At 45.3% G+C, this 18942-nt stretch overlaps 1 protein-coding gene across 1 annotated transcript in view; it reads left to right on the forward strand.

The window, feature by feature from the left end:
• Positions 1–642: 642 nt before the first annotated feature.
• The window catches only part of Cfap58 (cilia and flagella associated protein 58), a 97668-nt gene continuing 79368 nt past the window's right edge, over positions 643–18942 (forward strand). The window contains exons 1-7 of the mRNA NM_001163267.1: positions 643–767; positions 4042–4323; positions 7021–7169; positions 11047–11203; positions 12217–12411; positions 15918–16055; positions 18224–18383. Of these exons, the coding sequence (NP_001156739.1) occupies positions 759–767; positions 4042–4323; positions 7021–7169; positions 11047–11203; positions 12217–12411; positions 15918–16055; positions 18224–18383 (1090 nt within the window). The 5' untranslated portion in view covers positions 643–758. The remainder of the gene's footprint in view (positions 768–4041; positions 4324–7020; positions 7170–11046; positions 11204–12216; positions 12412–15917; positions 16056–18223; positions 18384–18942) is intronic.

The raw sequence follows: 18942 nt of genomic DNA on the forward strand, positions 1-18942 counted from the left end.
CGTAAAATGCACACCAGTCAACAATGGCTATGGTGGTGATTGGTGAATTGGAGGCAGCCTTGTTATTCAACATTTGAGGAAGGAAATGACATGTGTCGGGTCTTCAATTTGAAATGCCAAGCAGAAGTCTGAAGCAACGGACACCAGTGCAATAAAATTAGGCCCTAGAAAAGAACGCTGCCCAGTGAGAAAAGAACATATTTCTAACGTTCATTAGCAAACTAATAAAAACACACGAGAAAATGGGATTGATTTTTTTTAAAAATACATATCTGAGCACACAAGCACTTATTAACAATCTTTGTGGCTGAATTTGAGGGTTGGGAAATAGGGCTAGCGATAAAGAGAAAGAAAACCACATTTCACGAACAAGACTGATTATCCATCCCAGCTCTATGCATTCACAGTGCACTGGTTTCTTGAGTCTGGGGATTCTGCTATGCCTCTCAGGGGCACGGTTCCTTGGCTCCATCCCCTTCAGGATATATTTGCATATTTCTCTGCGGACCACTGCCGGGTACCGACCTACGGGGCTCCGCCCCTTTCGAACCTGTGCTTTGCCTCAGCGGCAGGGGGCGTGGCGGTTGCCAGGCGACCGAAGACGCACCGAGCGCCGGATTTCGGCGCCCGGGCTGGCGATCAGAAAAACGTGTCGCCCTTTTAGACACTGGGGGCAGTGCACAGCCCCTTCTCCAGACTCCAGCCCAGTTTTCTGATCTCCTCGGCAGCCTTTGAGGCCGCCTCCAAACAGCGTCAGGATGACGGAGGTCAGGAGTCAGAGCCCCTCTTTTTCTCCTTGGTTCTCTTCCTGTCATCTCTTTCCTACTGGAACTCATCCTTTGTTACACTCACTAATTCTGATCCTCCTTCACAAGCACCCCTGCTATATGCATCCTCACGCTTTTTCTCTCGTGGCTCTGTCCCACCTCTCCTCTCTTCATGAATTCGCAGACCGTGACTGGCAGTCTGAACTGCGGGCGATTACTGATACCGCAGCAGAGATGTTATTGAAAATGTCTCATTGTTACTTTCCTCATTAACCTCTCCACCTGTCGCGCCCTGATCCCCTAACACATGATCACCAGCTGTCACACTTTCATCACGGCCCTCCAGCTCATTGTCATTGCCCTGTGCTCTCATTGACCCCGTGTTAACATCCCGCAGCCCCGTCTCTCGCCTGTGTTACTGGACACTTCATCTTCAGCTGCACTGATGAGGGCTGACTTCTGCATCCTTCAGTAACCTGTCTGTCCATTAGCCCTCTCATCTATAACCTCGACAGCCCTACATCCTTGCCATCACTTGACATGCAGAGTTCTCATTTATCTTGGTCTTACTTAAATTCTTCACCGATCTATCAGAGTGCACCCGCACCTTACCTATTATATACCATTTCCAGCCAGTATCAGCTGTATAATCTGTGAGTTCCAGAGTAAAATGAAAAGCTTTTTAAAATTACTAAGACTTTTAAGCTGTGACAGCAGAGAATTTAACCAAGGTAGAAGTCTTCTGAGTACTAAGTCTTGAGTGAGTGACTGGGCCCACACCCATGAAACCAGCCCCGGTCCCAACATCTCCTAGCACAACCGTGCCCCGCCCAATTGCTTCTTGTCCTCTCTCTGCCTTTGCATCTCCTCACCATTCCATCTCCTCCACCTCAACTCTGCCTTTGTAAGCTCCACCCCCATCGTTCCTTATCCCCCCACACTGTCCCTGCTCCCAGTTGCCATCACTCAGTGTCCCGGGAGACTGTGGTCACATCACCGCTCCCCACTACCTGGTCTCTTTCATGACTCTTCACTTCCCATCTTCGCTTCTTGGTTCTGCTTGCTCTCATTTTTATTCCTCATTCTTTTGCTTTGCTTTGTGTTTTCTCTGGTTCTCACTGTCCTCTTCTCAGTTCATTGTTCTTCATTCTCCATGTTTTCCTCCCTGGAAAACTTGTTGTCTGCAGGACAAGCTGATGACCTGCAGAGCCCAGAGCACTTGGCGGCATGTGGCAGACATTCTAGGTAGATGAATGGTGGAATGTCACAGTTCCTCGTAGCACTTCATGTTGATCTCCCTGTAAATACCCACTTGGCCACAATGTAGAAGATACCAACTGCCCATTGGTCAGAGCTAGAGTTTTGTTTTCTCTTTGCCTTTAATAGAATACTTTTTGAAGCGACAACAGAAAAATACATCTCTTTTGTTCACAAAAGTTTCTTTAACATATTCTTTTTTTTTTTTTTTGATATTTTTTCCATTCCTGCAGTAAGTGCCAGGTGCACAGGGAGAACCTGGGTGCAAACAAATCGTTAGGCTGCTGATCAAGTGTTGACGTTAACACCACTTTCCAGGCAAGAGCGCAGAACGCTGTTGCAATAAATGTGTCTGTGACTCAGGTTTTGTATCAATGAGTTGGAGCAATAGCAGCTCCACATTTGCTTAATAGGATTTTTTCTTTCTTTGTGCGTTGGTTGAATCATGCTCTATGCAATAATCTGCTTTTAGTAAGGAAAACTCTGTTGGGTTTAAAATAGTACCAAAGCTGTTACACCGAGTGTTACAGGCATGGTGTCTATTTAAATCTCTAAAAACCATGTTTTGCTTGCACATCATGTGTAGGGATTTAACTAACAGTACAAGATTTTTTTTTTTTTTGCTTTTAAACTAAGATTATATAAGGTTTCCTCACACTGGGCATGCTATGCTTGTCGGGAGAAGAGGCAAACTAGGCTACTTATAATCTCCAGGATGGATTAGAGTTTTATTATTATTGGATGAAAGACCATTTTGTTTGATTTCTTTGATGAGCAGTGGGTGGCTGCCATTAAGGTCTTTTGGGTGTAGGCTGTCAAAGCAGAATGTGGAAAGTATAAATCAAGTCTGCAAACCGTACCCACGGTTAGAAGTTATGAGTGGGTCTTTGTGGCCGACAGAGCATACATCCGCATCCCTTAGCACAGCATCCCATTCCCCTAGGCTATCTCTGCCTCTTCTCCTAGTCACAGCTCTGATGGGTGGGCATCTCAGGCACTTGTGTGGCTGTGAGCTGCTCCTTGGGCACTGCCAGCTGCAGGGAGGGAATGATCTTTTCTCTAGAGCCACCTGTGAGAATCCTTTCTTTCCGTCTAGTGGTCTGAGTACCGCTTCTTTCACAAAGTGTACTTTATACTGGAAGTTGGGAGGAAGTCTCCTTTTATGTGTTCTTAAAGCACACAGAATGCATTTTTATGGCAGGGACTGAATTCTCTATTTCCGTTACCAGAGAACATACTCGACCAGGTAGTAAAACTGAAATAACCCCCCAGATGGGACATTTGTTCCTTATCTTGGTTGCCTTTATAGGCTCCATCACAGAACTCCCCTATAGAAGGGGGAATAAATGTCCCTTGAATGGATGGATGAATGCATTAGCCATACCTTTATCCTTAGTAGTACTGCTGTGCAGTACCTGATAAGTAGGTGCTCATTTTCCAGAGTAGCCCTAACAAAGTACCACAAACTGGATGGCTTAAACCAGAAATATTTTGTCTCCTGGTCCTCAATACTGAAAGTCTAGGGTCAAGATGCTGGCAGAGTTATGCTCCCTTTGAGACCGTGACTCTCTTTCCCTGTCTCTTCCTAGTCTCTGGTTGTAGCCTACAGTGTTTAGCCTTCCTTAGATTGCAACTGCACCAGTCCTAGTCAGCCTTATAGTCTCGCTGTGTATCTCTTTGTCTTTGCTAAAATCTGCTCAGGATGCCCATCATATTGGAGTTAAGGCTTACCTTATTTGAGTATAATCTCATATCAACTAATTATACCGTATATGTATGCATATGCACTTTATAAATTCATCTGAGGTCGAGGGAACCTTTCCAACATGTAGTTTCAATATTTCTGCTAGCTGGCGGCTTTGGTTTTGTGTGTGTTCTGGGGTACCATCAGCCACGTGCATGAGGGTCTTTCATTTTGAGGTGCCAGCAGCTGTGTGTGCGTGGAGGGTCTTTCATTCTGGGGCACCAGCAGCCATTTCTTGAAGTCACAGAGCAACATCCTCGCTCTTTCTCGCAGGACAAGGCTGAAAAAGTAATGCCGGAGGAAACTGCATTTGAAGAAATCGAGAAAGATTTTCAGGAGGTTCTCAGCGAACTTTCAGGAGACAAAAGTCTGGAAAAATTCAGGACCGAATATGAGAAACTTCACTCCATCATGAAAAAGTCTTACGAGAATGAGAAGCGTCTCATGGCCAAGTGCAGAGAGCTGAACGCAGAGATTGTGGTGAACTCGGCCAAGGTTGCCACAGCTCTGAAGCTCTCTCAGGACGACCAGACCACCATCGCATCCCTTAAGAAGGTCAGTGATCTAGAAGCAGACGAACCTGCGTTTCCGACATCACCTATCCATGATACTGACAGCTCTCGGGCTGGCCAGGCATGAGTTATTAGATAAAACTGCCCATTAAGCCTAGGGAAGAGTATTCCTTTAGAAAGTAATTAACCCTGGTGAGGTTTACTGTGCTGAAAAACAAATGGAGAACTTTACTATATTTTGCTGCCTAGTTTCTGTAAAATGATGGCTTTTCCAAAAGACTTAGAGATACAAGGCAAAGCTGGGAACCTCAGGTTGTTCTCTCTGATGCAAGATGAGTATACACCTGACAGTGTGTGTGTGTGTGTGTGTGTGCGTGTGTGCGTGTGTGTGTGTGTGTGTGTGTGTGTGTGTGTGTACGATCATGTGTGTACTCATGTGGAGGTCAGTGACTTACTATTGTTTCAGATGCTGCCCACCTTGTTTTAAGTAATAGGGCTTCTCTTTAGCTCGCGGCTTCCGTGTTAGACTCTACTGCTTGGCCTGTTTAGTGCTACTGGTCCACCTGCCTCTGCCTCCCTAGCACCGGGATTGAAGCTTGTGCTGCCGGTAGAATCTGGGAGGTGTAGCTGAGGTCATTATGCTTTTGTGTCAAGTGATTTATCCACGGAGCCATCTCTCACCCTGATATCTTGTTACAAGCATTTTTTTTTTTCATCTCTATTTTCCTCTTGCTCCAGGGGAGATTGTTTTATGAGTTCCCAGGGAGTTATTTTCACGACCACTCTTCTCAGTGTCCTTTCCCATGTCTCTTCGTCTCCCCAAATGCTCTTGTAGGAGAGCCAGAGTTCCAGTCTCGGGGATCCGGAGGAAGTCTGCCTTTGTGCCACGCTGCAAAGGTTTTCATCTTTAAGAGCGTTGCATTTTCTTGAAGATAAAGCATACATGTTCCCTGTTGATCTCAAAGTCATAAGAGGTTGAGATGTATTAATTTATAATTAAATCTCCAGCTCTGAGAAATGACTTGTGAATGTTTTAGGTAATTCCCTTGAAAGCAAGCAATCAGATGTCACCCAATTCAAATTAACTTCCAAGACCAGTACAAGATAGGGCTGACCTGCTTTCTTAGAAACTACTCTCCTGTAGCATGGCTTCTCCTCTACTGTCATTTTCTTCTTCTTGCTGGAAACGTAATATAAGGAAACTGTAATTCATTTTATAATTGGAAAAACACTTTTCATTATAAACTTTAACACTGGAAATGAAAGTTACAGACTGATGAAAATCTAATTAGTGAAATTGGTTTGCCTAAAACATTATGCAATCATATTCTCAATTTAGATATTCTTCACATGCTTTGCCCAGATGTGCATATGGCTAGTCCATCAGGAGAGAGCCCACGAATTGACATTTTGCTTTGAATCACTAAGTGATGGGCCGTGGCCATACAAGGGGACTCTCTGTGTGTTAGAACAGCAAATTTGAACTTGCTCTTTCCCATCCATTTTCTTCCTTGTCAGCATAAAGGCTAAATATTTCCATCTAAACTTTGCAGGTTTTTATTTATATAAAGAACCAAAATTCTATTTGACAAAAAAAAATGTTTCAAGATAGTGAAGTGGTGGGAAATACTCAAGGTGGTTGCAGACAAATGCAGACAAATACTCAACAGCAGTAATTCACCTTTCAGTGTGTATGTAAGAAGTCTGCGCTACATTTCACAACAGTGAGGATGTCGGGGCCGGATAAGTCATACTTCCATTTCCTGCTATGGGGTTTGTTTTCCCTCATGAGCACGGGCATCTGTTTCTAAGAAAACAAGCTATCCTGAGACACGCCGTGAGATTTTTCTCTCCCTCAAAATAAGCCAAGGACCAAAGCAGAGTGCTTGCCTAACATGCACTCGGGGAGGATCTGGGCTTGGTCTTCTGAAGATGGGAAGTGCTAAAATTACTGTGCATACTCTGGTACCAGCAAGGAGAAGAGATCCTGCCTGTGCAGTGTTCTAAAGCTGACCACGCGTTTCAGGCACTCACCAGGGACCTGAGGACAAAACACACGCGTGAACACACACATATACATTCAAACACACAGGCACTCACACACACACACACACACACATACATAATATGTGTGTAATAATATGTGTGTATGTTTGTTATATTAATGTGTGTACATATGTGTATGTGTGTATATGTGTGTATACATAGACATATACTTATACATATACATACATATACATATATACATGTTTTCAAGCTATCCTTGAACTTGCTACGTAGCCCAGGCTGGTCTCAAACTCATGCTCCTCCTGCCTTAATCTTCCTGGTGCTAGGATTATAGGCACGATGATGCGTCATCGTGCCCCACTAGCACGTATTTTTTTACTTGAAAAATATTAAGAATTTTTCTATTAATTTAAGGATCAGATCACCTTACAGAATAAAGCCATTTTAAATATTTGTTAAGCATATAAGCGCTCATTTTAAGTTTTGTAAATTTATCAGTTTATCAGAAAAAACCCCTTGCACTAGGAAAACCACCCCTTGAACTATGCCTGCTCTTCTTCCCTGTTGGCTACTCACACTAAACAATTCAGTCAGTCCAAACTCCCTCAGACTGTAAAAAGCATATTATTCTTTTCTGGTAAGTGACTGCTAAGTGGAGTCACAGGGCTCTTCTTTGTGCTGGATCCGGAATCCCATTTGTTCTTCTCCTCAATGATATTCTCTGGCCCATCAGGAAATCGAGAAAGCCTGGAAGATGGTGGACTCGGCATATGACAAGGAGCAAAAGGCCAAGGAGACAATTCTTGCCCTGAAGGAGGAAATAGTGAACCTGACCAAACTAGTTGAGCAGGGGTCTGGACTGTCAATGGATCAGGACAGCAAGTAGGTGAAAATCTTCTTGATAGTGTATAAACTTGCCTCTGCCCTTGCGGTGTGCCGCAACCTGGCGCAGCCTGGCACGGTTATCTGGGATTAAAGGCATGCACCACCGCTGCCCGACTCCTGTCTTTATTGATTTTAAAGACTTGTTTATTTTTAAAATTTCATTTGTATAGGTGTTTTGTCTGAATGTATGTCTGTGCACCGCTTACATGCCTGGTGCCCATGGAATCTAGAAGACGGCATCAGATTCCCTGGGAATGGAGGTATGGGTGGTTGTGAGCTGCCATGTTGGTGCTAGGAATCAAAGCCAGGTCTTCTGGAGGAGCAACCAGTGCTCGTGACCACCGAACCATCCACTGAACCACCTCTCTAGGCTCCCTACCTTTCCTTTTTAAGACTCCCCTTGTCCTCCCCAAAGGCTATATTCTCTCTCTCTCTCTCTCTCTCTCTCTCTCTCTCTCTCTCTCTCTCTCCCTTCCTTTTTTTTTTTCTCGAGACAGAGTTTCTCTGTGTAGCCTTGGTTGTCCTGGGACTCACTCTGTAGACCAGGCTGGCCTCCAACTCAGAAATCCGCCTGCCTCTGCCTCCCAAGTGCTGGGATTAAAGGCGTGCGCCACCACTGCCCGATTACATTTCTTTCTTGAGAAGAATTGCTGCTGCGTTTTTTGCGTAAGTAGAGATTTTAGGTTTATCTTTCTATTATTTTTTCCTCTTACTCTTTAGATACTGACATTACACACACACACACACACACACACACACACACAATTTATAGTGTAACCCCTTGAGTTCACTTAGTGTTGTTTATATGTATATGAGTTTAGGGCTGAGCACTTGGCATTGGATAACCTATCAAGAGGCTTCTATCGTAAGATTGATTCTCTCAGCAACCAATGATCACCTGCAGCTCTTCATCTAGGGGTGGGGCCTCGTGGGATTTTTTTCCCCCATCCATGATGGCATACCTCATGGCTCTATCATTTTTAGGTCTCATCTAGGCAGACATATTGCTGATAATTCATGGGTACAGCTTCCCTCTCATATACAGGAGTCACTATCTTGAAGCAGATGTCCAGGACCTCTGACTCTTAGAATCTTTTAACCTGCTCTTCCGAAACCTTCCTTGACTGGTCCTTCAGGAGAGAGTGGCGTTGTAGATGTGTCAGTTGGGATTGGAAACCCCGTGGCCAGTTGTTCTTTGCCTTTTGACCAACTGTATCTTTCTGTACTAGACTCCCTCTAATGCAGACACAGCGTGTCTGATAAGGGGCGAGAGCTATGTGTTCGCTACCTGTTCCTGCAGTGTAAGGAGAAGAAGCTTAGAATGTAGCCCTCTCTCTTAAGCGTGTACAGAATGGAACTTTGGCCTCTCTGCCCCCTTTCAGCCCTCTCACCCATCCTCCATGATGAATCCCCATCTTTCTTACCTGCTCAGGTCTGGGCAGGTACTGGGATGCTCTTCCCTCTGCCACTTCTTCATCCCTTAAGCTTCGTCTTGTCGATTTGACTTCCTGTGGCCGGTGCTGCTGCCTGGCCCACACCCCTATTCTCTGCTTGCTCTGTCTGCAGCAATACATCTCTCCCTTTAGCCATCCTTGCAACCTGAGGTGTGTTTCCGAAGCATGCAGGCAGCCACCTGCACCCCCCACCCCATCCCTGCTTGTGTACCTATACAAAGAGGATAGAAGACAGATTCCTTAAAATGCCATTCAAAAGTTTCAAATGTCTGCTGCAATTAGCTTCTCTAGTCTCATGCTGAGCCCTCCCTCATTCACTCTGTGTACTTCCATCTTTGCACAAGCATTCCCTGCTCCCCCCCCAAAGATGCCCCTTCTTCATTCTCCCCTTTATATGCTCCTTTCATCCTTTAAAACCCATCTGGAACACCATCCTTACTTTGTCACAATCAACATTCCTATCCTGTCTCCTCTCCTCCTCCAGATCTCAGTGAGTATTTGGGATCCACAGATCCACAGATTCCAACATCTACATCCAGTGTGACCCTTATTACATTGTATTAAAAGGCTTCCTTAAGGTATTTCCTCGCTGGTTAGTTTTGTGCATCATTCACTCAGTCAATGGGACACAAGCTAAGTCACCTGGGAACTTCGGCTGAGAAAATACTCTGTTAGATTGCCTGTAGGCAAGTCTCTGGGGCCATTTTCTTGATTAATGATTGATGTGGGAGGGTCCAGCCTACTGTAGGTGGTATTGCCCTGGGTTGTAGAGGCTGAGCAAGCCATGAGGAATAAGTCAGTAAGCAGCAGCCCTCCACGGTCTCCGCTGCAGTTTCTGTGTCCAGGATCTTGCCTTTAGATCGCACACCGAGTTCCCTTCATGATAGACTGTAACCGGAGGGGTTTCTACCCACCCCCCAAGTCAATTTGGTTTTGGTCTTTATCACGGCAACAGACAAACAAACTAGAACAATATCTTTACCTACTTATGCTTTGAGCTCCCCAAAGAAGAGAACTTTAGAAGCCTTGCAAGAGTCTATCTAGCAGGGCGCGCAAAGTCTCACACCAGGAGCAGGTGCACTTCCTTGGCCCTCTTAACCAAACCTAACGTCACTTGCTCAGTTTCTTGTATCTTCTTGCTCGATTGGTCTGACTTTGATGTCGTATGTACAGGCATTAAGGGGAGGAATACGAAAGACAACCATATGGTCTCTGATATGATGGTCTCAAGGAAGATCCACTGACATGTGAGGGCACTGACAGAGACAGAAGTGGAGGAGGGTGAGGAGGGTGGTATGTGGAGCAGGAGCCGTTTGGAGTTCGAGCTTCAAGAGTGTGCTCAGTCTAGGCTCGCTCTCTTCAAATCGGCCTTAGAGTTGAGGTTTCTTTTCTGCAGATGCGTGTGGGCATGGGTTTGAAGGTTCCTTCTGAAACACTTAGTCGTATCAGTGATACTGGTAAAATGAGTGTTGTCAAATTCCTGTGTTTTGAGCCGTCGCCTGAAGGCTGTCAGCGGCAAGAATCTGCGGGGCGTGGTCTTAGCCTGCTGCTGCCTCCCTTCTGGTTTGCCCTGCTGCAGAAGCCCCGTCAGACGCAGAGCTTCACGCTCTACGAGCACTAATTCCATGGGAAGTCACGGCTAGTCAGATGGAATGGATTTTGTAACGTGGAGCCATTCGGCTTAAAATTCAAATCAATGAGTATTATCATAGGCTCCTCAAAGCCAGGCAGCATGCCCGAGTTTCCAGTTTGTTCTGGGGAACGCTTTCTCTGGGCTGCACCCCTTGGGATAAATTAATTTTGGGGGGGGTTGGATGGGAAGAGAGTTGGTGATGCTTATAACTTGGTTATATTTATCCCTTACTTTACACATTTTAGCTGTCAGCATAGCCCCCAGTGGATATGTTAGATAGTTAATTCCCTAAATTGACATCTTCACAGGGCTCATTATAAGAGCTGACAATAACAACATGGTGTTATTGTAACAGATCCAAGTAACACAGAGGTACAGGAAGAACCCATGCTCCCAACTTTTCTACCCCAAATCCTGATTCTCAGAGATAGCTGATAACATGATTAATATCTGTCTTTTTAAAAGTGTCTGTAACACACTCACAGATACACACACAGACACACACACACAGACACACAGATAGACACACACACACACACACACACACACACACCACACACAGGATAGACAGTATACTTTACTAAAAACAAAAACAGATCTTATTGTATTTATTATTTTTTTTGTCATTTCTTTTTAGTAAACACCTCACAGCCAGCTCCCATTCTTGTCTCTTAAGGCCTGAAGAGTGTGCACCACGGATCTCCCAGGAAGCCAGACTTGGGGACACTGGGAAAGACCCCCCAAACAAATGGCCACTTAGTCTGACTCCTGTGTTCTTTCTGTTCAGCATCCGAGATTTACTGAAGTTCAAAGAAGAGGTGACGAAGGAGCGTGACCAGCTCTTGTCAGAAGTGGTGAAATTGCGGGAGAACCTAGCTCAGACCATCGAAAAGCAGCAGGCAGCAGAGCACGCCAAGGAAGAAGCTGAAATGGCCATCAGTCAGGTCTGCCCACCACCTTCCGGTTCCGGAGGACGGTCTGTCCTTCCGGCCTGCTTTCCCCTCTAGTGCCTCTCTCAGATGTAAACCGTTATGTCCAACCCAAGTGTTCTCTGTACTGGCTGTTTCTCTGGCCGCGTCTCATGAGCCCATTTTGCCCAGGGTTCTTTCTGTCCGAGAGGTCACTAAGGCAGTGTATGGCTCTGCTTAAGTTTTGGGTTCAGGTTCAGGTGGTGTCCCTGCATCAGACATGGAGCAAGAAATCCCTCAGCCTTCTCCTTTATAGTTCACAAAATAAATCGCAAGGGCAGAGACCCTTACAAGAAAAGACATTCTTTAGCATAAGATAACACAAAGAGGATTTTCAGGACTGGAGAGATGGTTCAGTGGTTGGGAACTCTGGATGCTCTTCCAGAGTTCAATCCCCAGGCACCACATGGTGGCATCCCATCTATCATGGGATCTGATGCCCTCTTCTGGCACATAAGTCACAGGTGGACATGCAGATAGAGTTTGCATGCATATGCAATAAATAAAATAATTCTTTTTTTTAAAAAAAGAAAAGAAAAGGGCTTTTCATAGATTTTTTTTGGACATTAAGGTGTAACCACAGTGCTTGGCTTAACAACACCCGTGATCAAGTAACAGAATTTCTTATTTCTGGTAACTGCCCCCCCCCCCCCCCATGCAAAGCTGGATACCCTTCTTATATTTAACATCCTTATGACTCCGAGCTTTCTGGATTTGGTTGATATTTATAATATCATGGGCGAATTTGTTGCCTGCAGCCAGGATGGCTCTTTTGGTGTCAAGGTCCTGAAAAACCATCACAGAACATCCCCGAACCCGTGAACTTTGGGGCCAGCACGACCGTGCCACGGAGGCTGTAGAAGCACGCTACAGGCCAGATGCCGCGGAGGCAGGAGACCTGCCACTGCCACCGCCACCGGGAGGACTCATCACTTCTCTCTCTCTCTCTCTCTCTCTCTCTTTTCCTCCCCCCACCCCCCCCCCCGCAGTTCCAACAAGAAATCCAGCATCGTCAGAATGAAGCTTCCAGGGAGTCTCGGAAGAAGGAGAAGCTGGAGAAAGAGCTCAGGCAGATCCAGACGGACATGGACGGCAGGCAGGCGGAGATCAAGGCTATGCAGCAGTATATGCACAAGAGCAAGGAGGAACTTCAGCGGCTGGAACAGCAGCTCAAGGAGCAGAAGGTGACGCGGCCTCCTTTTCTCTCCAGCTCTCTTCTGCTCTCCTCCTCGTCTTCCATCCTCCTTTCCTCTCCTCTCTTCTCTTCTTTTTTTTTTTTTCCATTTTTTATTAGGTATTTAACTCATTTACATTTCCAATGCTATACCAAAAGTCCCCCATATCCACCCACCCCCACTCCCCTGCCCACCCACTCCCCCTTTTTGGCCCTGGTGTTCCCCTGTACTGGGGCATATAAAGTTTGCAAGTCCAATGGGCCTCTCTTTCCAGTGATGGCCGACTAGGCCATCTTTTGATATATATGCAGCTAGAGTCAAGAGCTCCGGGGTACTGGTTAGTTCATAATGTTGTTCCACCTATAGGGTTGCAGATCCCTTTAGCTCCTTGGCTACTTTCTCTAGCTCCTCCATTGGGAGCCCTATGATCCATCCATTAGCTGACTGTGAGTATCCACTTCTGTGTTTGCTAGGCCCCGGCATAGTCTCACAAGAGACAGCTACATCTAAACGCTGACACCATTGCATACACTAGCAAGATTTTATTGAAAGGATCCTCTCTCCTCTTCTTCTCCTCTCCCCACTTCTCCTCTTCCCCTCCCTTCCATCTCCCCCCTTCTTTCTTTCTGCTAGGCTAGTACAGGCTGGGTTCAGTATGAAGCTTAGACTGGCCTTGAACTTGTGATCCTCCTGACTCCCATCTCCAAGTGCTAGGATTACTGGCATGCGCCAGCACACTTACTAAGTTTGATGCTGGGGACAGACCTTAGGCCTTCTTGTATGCTTGTATGCTTCTTGTAGGCAAATCCTCTACCAACTGAACTGCAGCCCAAAGCCTACATTTTGTGATTCCCCCGACCCCCGGAAAATAGGTATAATTCAGTGGTCACAATAGTTGCTACTTATTGGCGTAACTGGGCTTTGAATACAATTTTTCTGTGTGTGTGCGTGAATGCTTTGCTCGAGTGTATGCCTGTGTATCACATGTATGCCTAGTGCCCTCAGGGGCCAGAAGAGGGTGTACAATCTAAGAATGGAGTTACCAAAAGCCGTGTCATGGGCTGGCTGCCGTGTGGGTTCTAGGAATCCAGCTTGGATCCTCTGGGAGAACAGCCTGTGCACTCTAGGCACCGAGGCAGCTCCTCTCCATCTTGACGTGTCCAATGGGATGTTTATGAACCATTTTCTTGCTTCCGACCCCCATAGGTATTCAAAGACAGCGTTTTTCCTTCTCCTTTTTGAGTTCTGGGGACCGAGGCTAGGGTTTTACACACTGCAGGCAAGCACTCTGCTACCGAGCTATCTCCCACCCTTCACTTTTTTGTTCTATTGTTATTTCTTATTTTGAGACAAGGGGGTCTTCCCAGGTTGCTGCTTCTGATCTTGAACTTACCATCCCCCTCCCCTTGTGCACTCAGTCGCTGGGGTTGGAGGTCTCGATCACCATGCCTGGCTTTATATTAGTTTCTTTGAAACCTTTCATGGATGGACAGTGTACATACACGTAGAGCAGCATGTCTGTCATGAGTATGCAGCTCCATGATCCAGCCTCGTTCACTTGCAGTCAGCTCAAGAAACCAAGCATTACTGATCCCCCAAAGCCCCAGTGCCTCTCTCCTCAGCTGCTTCTCTGAAGTTCTCAGCAAGTAAGGGTTTGGCTCGAGCTTTACCGAAATGAACCACAACCTGGGCACAATCTCCCCTGTCTCGCTTTGGCTACATCCTGCTGGTTATGTGGTCACCATGTAGCTATGGACCTGAGGTGTCAAGTGGGGAAGCCATCAAACCACACGTGACTGTTCGCATGCACTACTAACTTAGAATGTAACTCCTCTTTGTGCCAGAGTTGTGTTCAGTGCTCAGTGTGGCCTGTGGGGACAGTATCAGCACAGACAGATAAGCCTGACGTCACCCCTTCACGGTGCCCAAGGACCATTAGTCCCGAATGTGGTGGGATGAGTGGACAGATATACTGCATTCATTCCTAACAGGTTTAAGTTTCAAGTGGAGAGAGCCATCCTTAATCTTTATGCATTTTAAATAGAGTCATGTTTCTAAATGTTCCCCCTCTTGTGGCCATTTAAGATTATACAGATATTAATGATTTTAATCTGTCTTTTCTCTTTTTCTCCTCCCTCTCCTGAGATACAGCTTAGCCCAGGCTAGACTTGAACTTGCAATCCTTCTGACCCAGCCTTCCAAGTACTGAGATTACAGATATGTATCACCTTCCTTCTTCACTCTTTAAAGAAACATTACATTTAGTTAAAGAGTCTTTTCCTAAAAATGCTTTTATTTTTCTCTTATGAAGTTTGTTTCTAAAGGACTTGTCAGGGCACACAACGCTTTTCTTCTTAAAGAGTAGATATTAGAATATATTTCTTTGTCATTTGTGCCTTATTAATTTTATATAAAGCCAGAATTCAAATGGATAATACACAGTGTGCAGTCTTCAGAAGAGAAAAAAAATCCACAAGGCTTCTTTGAACATGAAATTAAAAAAAGAAGGAAAAAAAACCCCAACTTTGGGCATCTGGGTAAAACAAAGGTTTTATAATAATAGTATCTAGGATCCATATAAAACAAAATTTCTTTTCTTTTCTTTTTTCGAAGACAGGGTTTCTCTGTGTAGCCCTGGCTGTCCTGGAACTCACTTTGTAGACCAGGCTGGCCTCAAACTCAGAAATCCGACTGCCTCTGCCTCCCGAGTGCTGGGATTAAAAGTGTGCGCCACCACACCCGGCTCACAAAATTTCATCTTGAGCAAGGTGGCTCCATTTTGTTTCGTTCCCAGGGCTAGGGAATTGGATGTCTCTTTCTGTGATTTGTCTTTGCACACAAGGAAGTGCCTGCTTTCCGCCATCTTCCTTCTGCTCCTTCCTAATCCCCACATCTTTAGCATTTCCCCAGCAGAAGTAGTCCTCAAATAGTTCATCAACCCGTTGATGTTTTAAACCACGCCTGCGCAGAGCGCAGAGCCGCAGAGCAGGCCCTACGCTGACCCCCAGTTTTGACTTCAGTTGGATTAGCCGGGAATTGTCTCTGGGTTGGTGTTGGGGACCCAGTTCTGCTCAGAAAAATGATGGTGGCATGTTAATGCAGGATTTGCTTCGGAGGCCGCAGCTTCAGAGCCCCAGAGCTGGCAAAACCCATTCGAGTCTCTAGCTCATTTGCAAGGATTATAGAAATTGTTGCGTAGGCAAAGCCTGCCAAACGGCAAACAGACATTAAAATATTTATCCGCCACCTGTGAACAAGACTTCCCAAAGGCTCTCGGGAAAAAAGAAAACCAAAACCATGCTCACTGTGTTATTCGTTAGAAGCCATGGGTTTCCTCAGCCATTTTACATCCATTATGTTTATTTGAGTACATGAGTGCTTTCACCAGGGATAAAGAAATCTTTCTGTAAGAGGAAAGGGCCGTGGCTGGTGTCTTCTCAGGAGGTTGCGGGGCTTCCTCTGGGCATTGGCTGAAACCAGGGCATTACCCAGCTCCTTCACTCCCCTCCTTCCAGATACTGAACGAGAGAGCTGCGAAGGAGGTGGAACAGTTTCAGATGCGGAACGCGAAACTGCAGCAAGAGAATGATCAGCACACTCTGACTTGTGAGCAGCTGTCGCAGGAAAACCAGCAGAAGGCCCTGGAGCTCAAAGTAAGCACCGTGCGCATGTCTGGGCCCTACCTGTCCTCAGTACCTGTGAATGGAAGTTTGCCTCGGCCACTGGTGCCCTTACATTAGCCGGAGCGAGGAGAGCCTTGGTACAGAGAGGCAGGTGCAGGCCCACAGTGATGATCACTTCAGGCCTGGAAACGGGGAGTCATCAGACTTCCTCTCTTACTGACAGAATTCATCATATGCGCATGTAAATACGTTCTCAAGCAAGCTCAGATGCTCATCTCTGTAATTAGCCCGGCAAGTAACCAGTTGCCGGGAGCTAGAATCCATTCACTACTTGCACAATAGAGAGATTCAGCTTAGAGTTTACGGTTTGTAAGGAGAAGGTAGCCTGGAAGAGCTGGGGCATAGGCTGGCACTGTTGGGTATTCCAGCATTGTAGAATCATGGATTTTTAAAAAAAAACTACTGTCTAATGCATATTTTCAAGTAGTTTTCCTGTTCTCCCTCCTCTCAATAAAGAGTGCTTGCACATGGACTGTGTATACTCATTTGACACTACGGTCTGTATCATGTGCCTTTGTGATTAACAGACACCTCAACATTTTTCACTTCAGTTCTGAAAGGAAAATCAATATTCCCTATTTTTATTATATCTGGACACTGGGCATAAAATAAATGGCCTACCAGAATAGCGTATAGATGTGAGAAGTGAGCCAGACCATTTTTTGTATTATAGTCTCTTTGGAGAATCTAAAGAGGACAGACAGACAGACAGACAGACAGACAGACAGACAGACAGACACACACACACACACACACACACACACACACACACACACACACACACACACACTATGGATCTTGTTTTAAATGCATACCCCAAAGAAGAGATTTTTTCCAGGATTTTCTGAAGTGTAACCATGGATCTGGATTGATGGCTATATAATTCGAACCACCACAGCATTGAAAAGGCTTTAAGATCAGCCAACTTGAGCCTTCTAGGGTCTGGGGCAAAGAACACTTAGAAGAGTCTAGAGTGAGTTGACTTGAAGCTTGATCTTTGTGATACTGTAGTAAGTTGGAGCAAACATGAGATGGTCACTTTGGTCAGAGCGATATGTTAGCCCCTGAGGTGAAATTATAGCAAGAAAAAAATTATCTCACTAATTTTGTTCTTTGATAACATAAATGAGACATTTGGGAAGATGGACAACTTTTGTTACATCCTGGAATTAATGGAATTATGTCTCTAGTAATAACCCAGAGGTAACATGCGTAGCTAAATTTCTCTCTTCCTTCTTGAGAGTTACGATGATTACAGAAGAAACCTAAACTACCTTTGTCATTATTTTTCTAGTTATCTAGAATGGAAAAATTGAAAAAAAAAAAAAAACCTTTAAATTTTCTTTGATACTTTCCTGCATCCACATGCATGTGTGATGCCCACGGAGGCCAGAAGAGGGTGCTGAATCTGTCCACAGGGACTGGATGTTCCGTGTGGGTTCTGGGGATCAGGCCTGGGTCCTCTGGAAGAGCAGCAAATGCTCTTAACCACTGAGCCATCCTTCCAGTCCTTGATGGCAATGTTTCTTTAAACAGTGAATGAATTTTAAATAAAAAAGAACCCCAAGACTGGAGAGTTCCTTTTCTGACATCTCTTGCCAATGTGTTGATTTGAGTATCCATATTACCGATCTTGGCCACTGGTCTGTTTGCACATCTATAGACTAACAGACTCTGCGGAAGGATGACTCTCTGGGGTGTGTAACTGGGCTACTATGACCCTGTAGGTCCAAAAGAATGTTTAGCTATTTTATAGCAATTTAATAACCTTCTCAGAGAGATCGCTTCGTAAGTTCATGAAAACTGCCAATCAAATATAGCATTTGTATGCAGAACTCATATAGTTGTGTACACATAACTTGGCATTCTTGCTTGATTTTATAAATAGGTAGCAGCTTAAAACATCAGTTTTTTTTAAATCAGCCTTTTCATTATTTTTATTTTATGCATCACATACTTTAGTCATAGAACAGAGCTGCTCAATTTCTCTAGAAACTGAACAACGTGTGCACTTTGATCCAGTTCCACGGATCAACTACACTGATACAGAGATCTCCTCTTATTGGCTCTGAGTTTAGTCCGCCGCCGCCGGCTCTTCATTGGTTCAGCATCCCAGCTAATTCTCTCTCCTAACGCAGGCCAAAGAGGATGAGATCCACCAGATGCGCCTCGACCTTGGGAAGCTTAACAAGATCCGCGAGCAGATCCACAAGAAACTGCACCAGCTCGATGACCAAAAGGCAGAAGTGGAGCAGCAGAAGGACACCCTGAAGAACCAGATCCTAGGGCTGGAGAGAGGTAACCCGCTGCGCTCTTATTTATAAGCATTGCGTGGGTGACTCCGGCCAAATCAAAACCTGGGATTCTGTGCGAGGCCGGCTCACGCCACGTGACATCGGATGCCATTCCACCTGGAGGGGGGCCACTGTTTCCAAGGCTGTAAACTTCCTTTACCTACCAAATCCTTCCATAGGTTCTGGTGGCACCATGGGAGTCTAACCTAAAGCAGGGTTCGATATTTGCCACTGAAGTAAATGACATCAGAACTCTCAGGTCCTTCTGTAGAAGACGAGGAAGAAGTACTTGATTAATAAGATGTGAGCTTGCTTGTACTTCTGAAGTATCCGGCACAGAGTTAAGAGCTCACTAAATGTCATGTGCTACTTTCTGAACAACAATATAATTAAATAATGTGGGGTACTGGTCAAATCCTGTGTGGCACAAACAGCCCTGGACTTGTAGAAAAGAGTCTGAGTATGCACTCTGGCTGTGCGATGTAGGAACACACATGTCTTTTAACACACGTGTCTTTTTAATTTCTTTACAGGGCGTTGTGTGTCATAAATAATAGGAAAAT

This window comes from Mus musculus, chromosome 19 (genome assembly GCF_000001635.26).
Source record: "Mus musculus strain C57BL/6J chromosome 19, GRCm38.p6 C57BL/6J".
In the NCBI taxonomy this organism is placed as follows: Eukaryota; Metazoa; Chordata; class Mammalia; order Rodentia; family Muridae; genus Mus; species Mus musculus.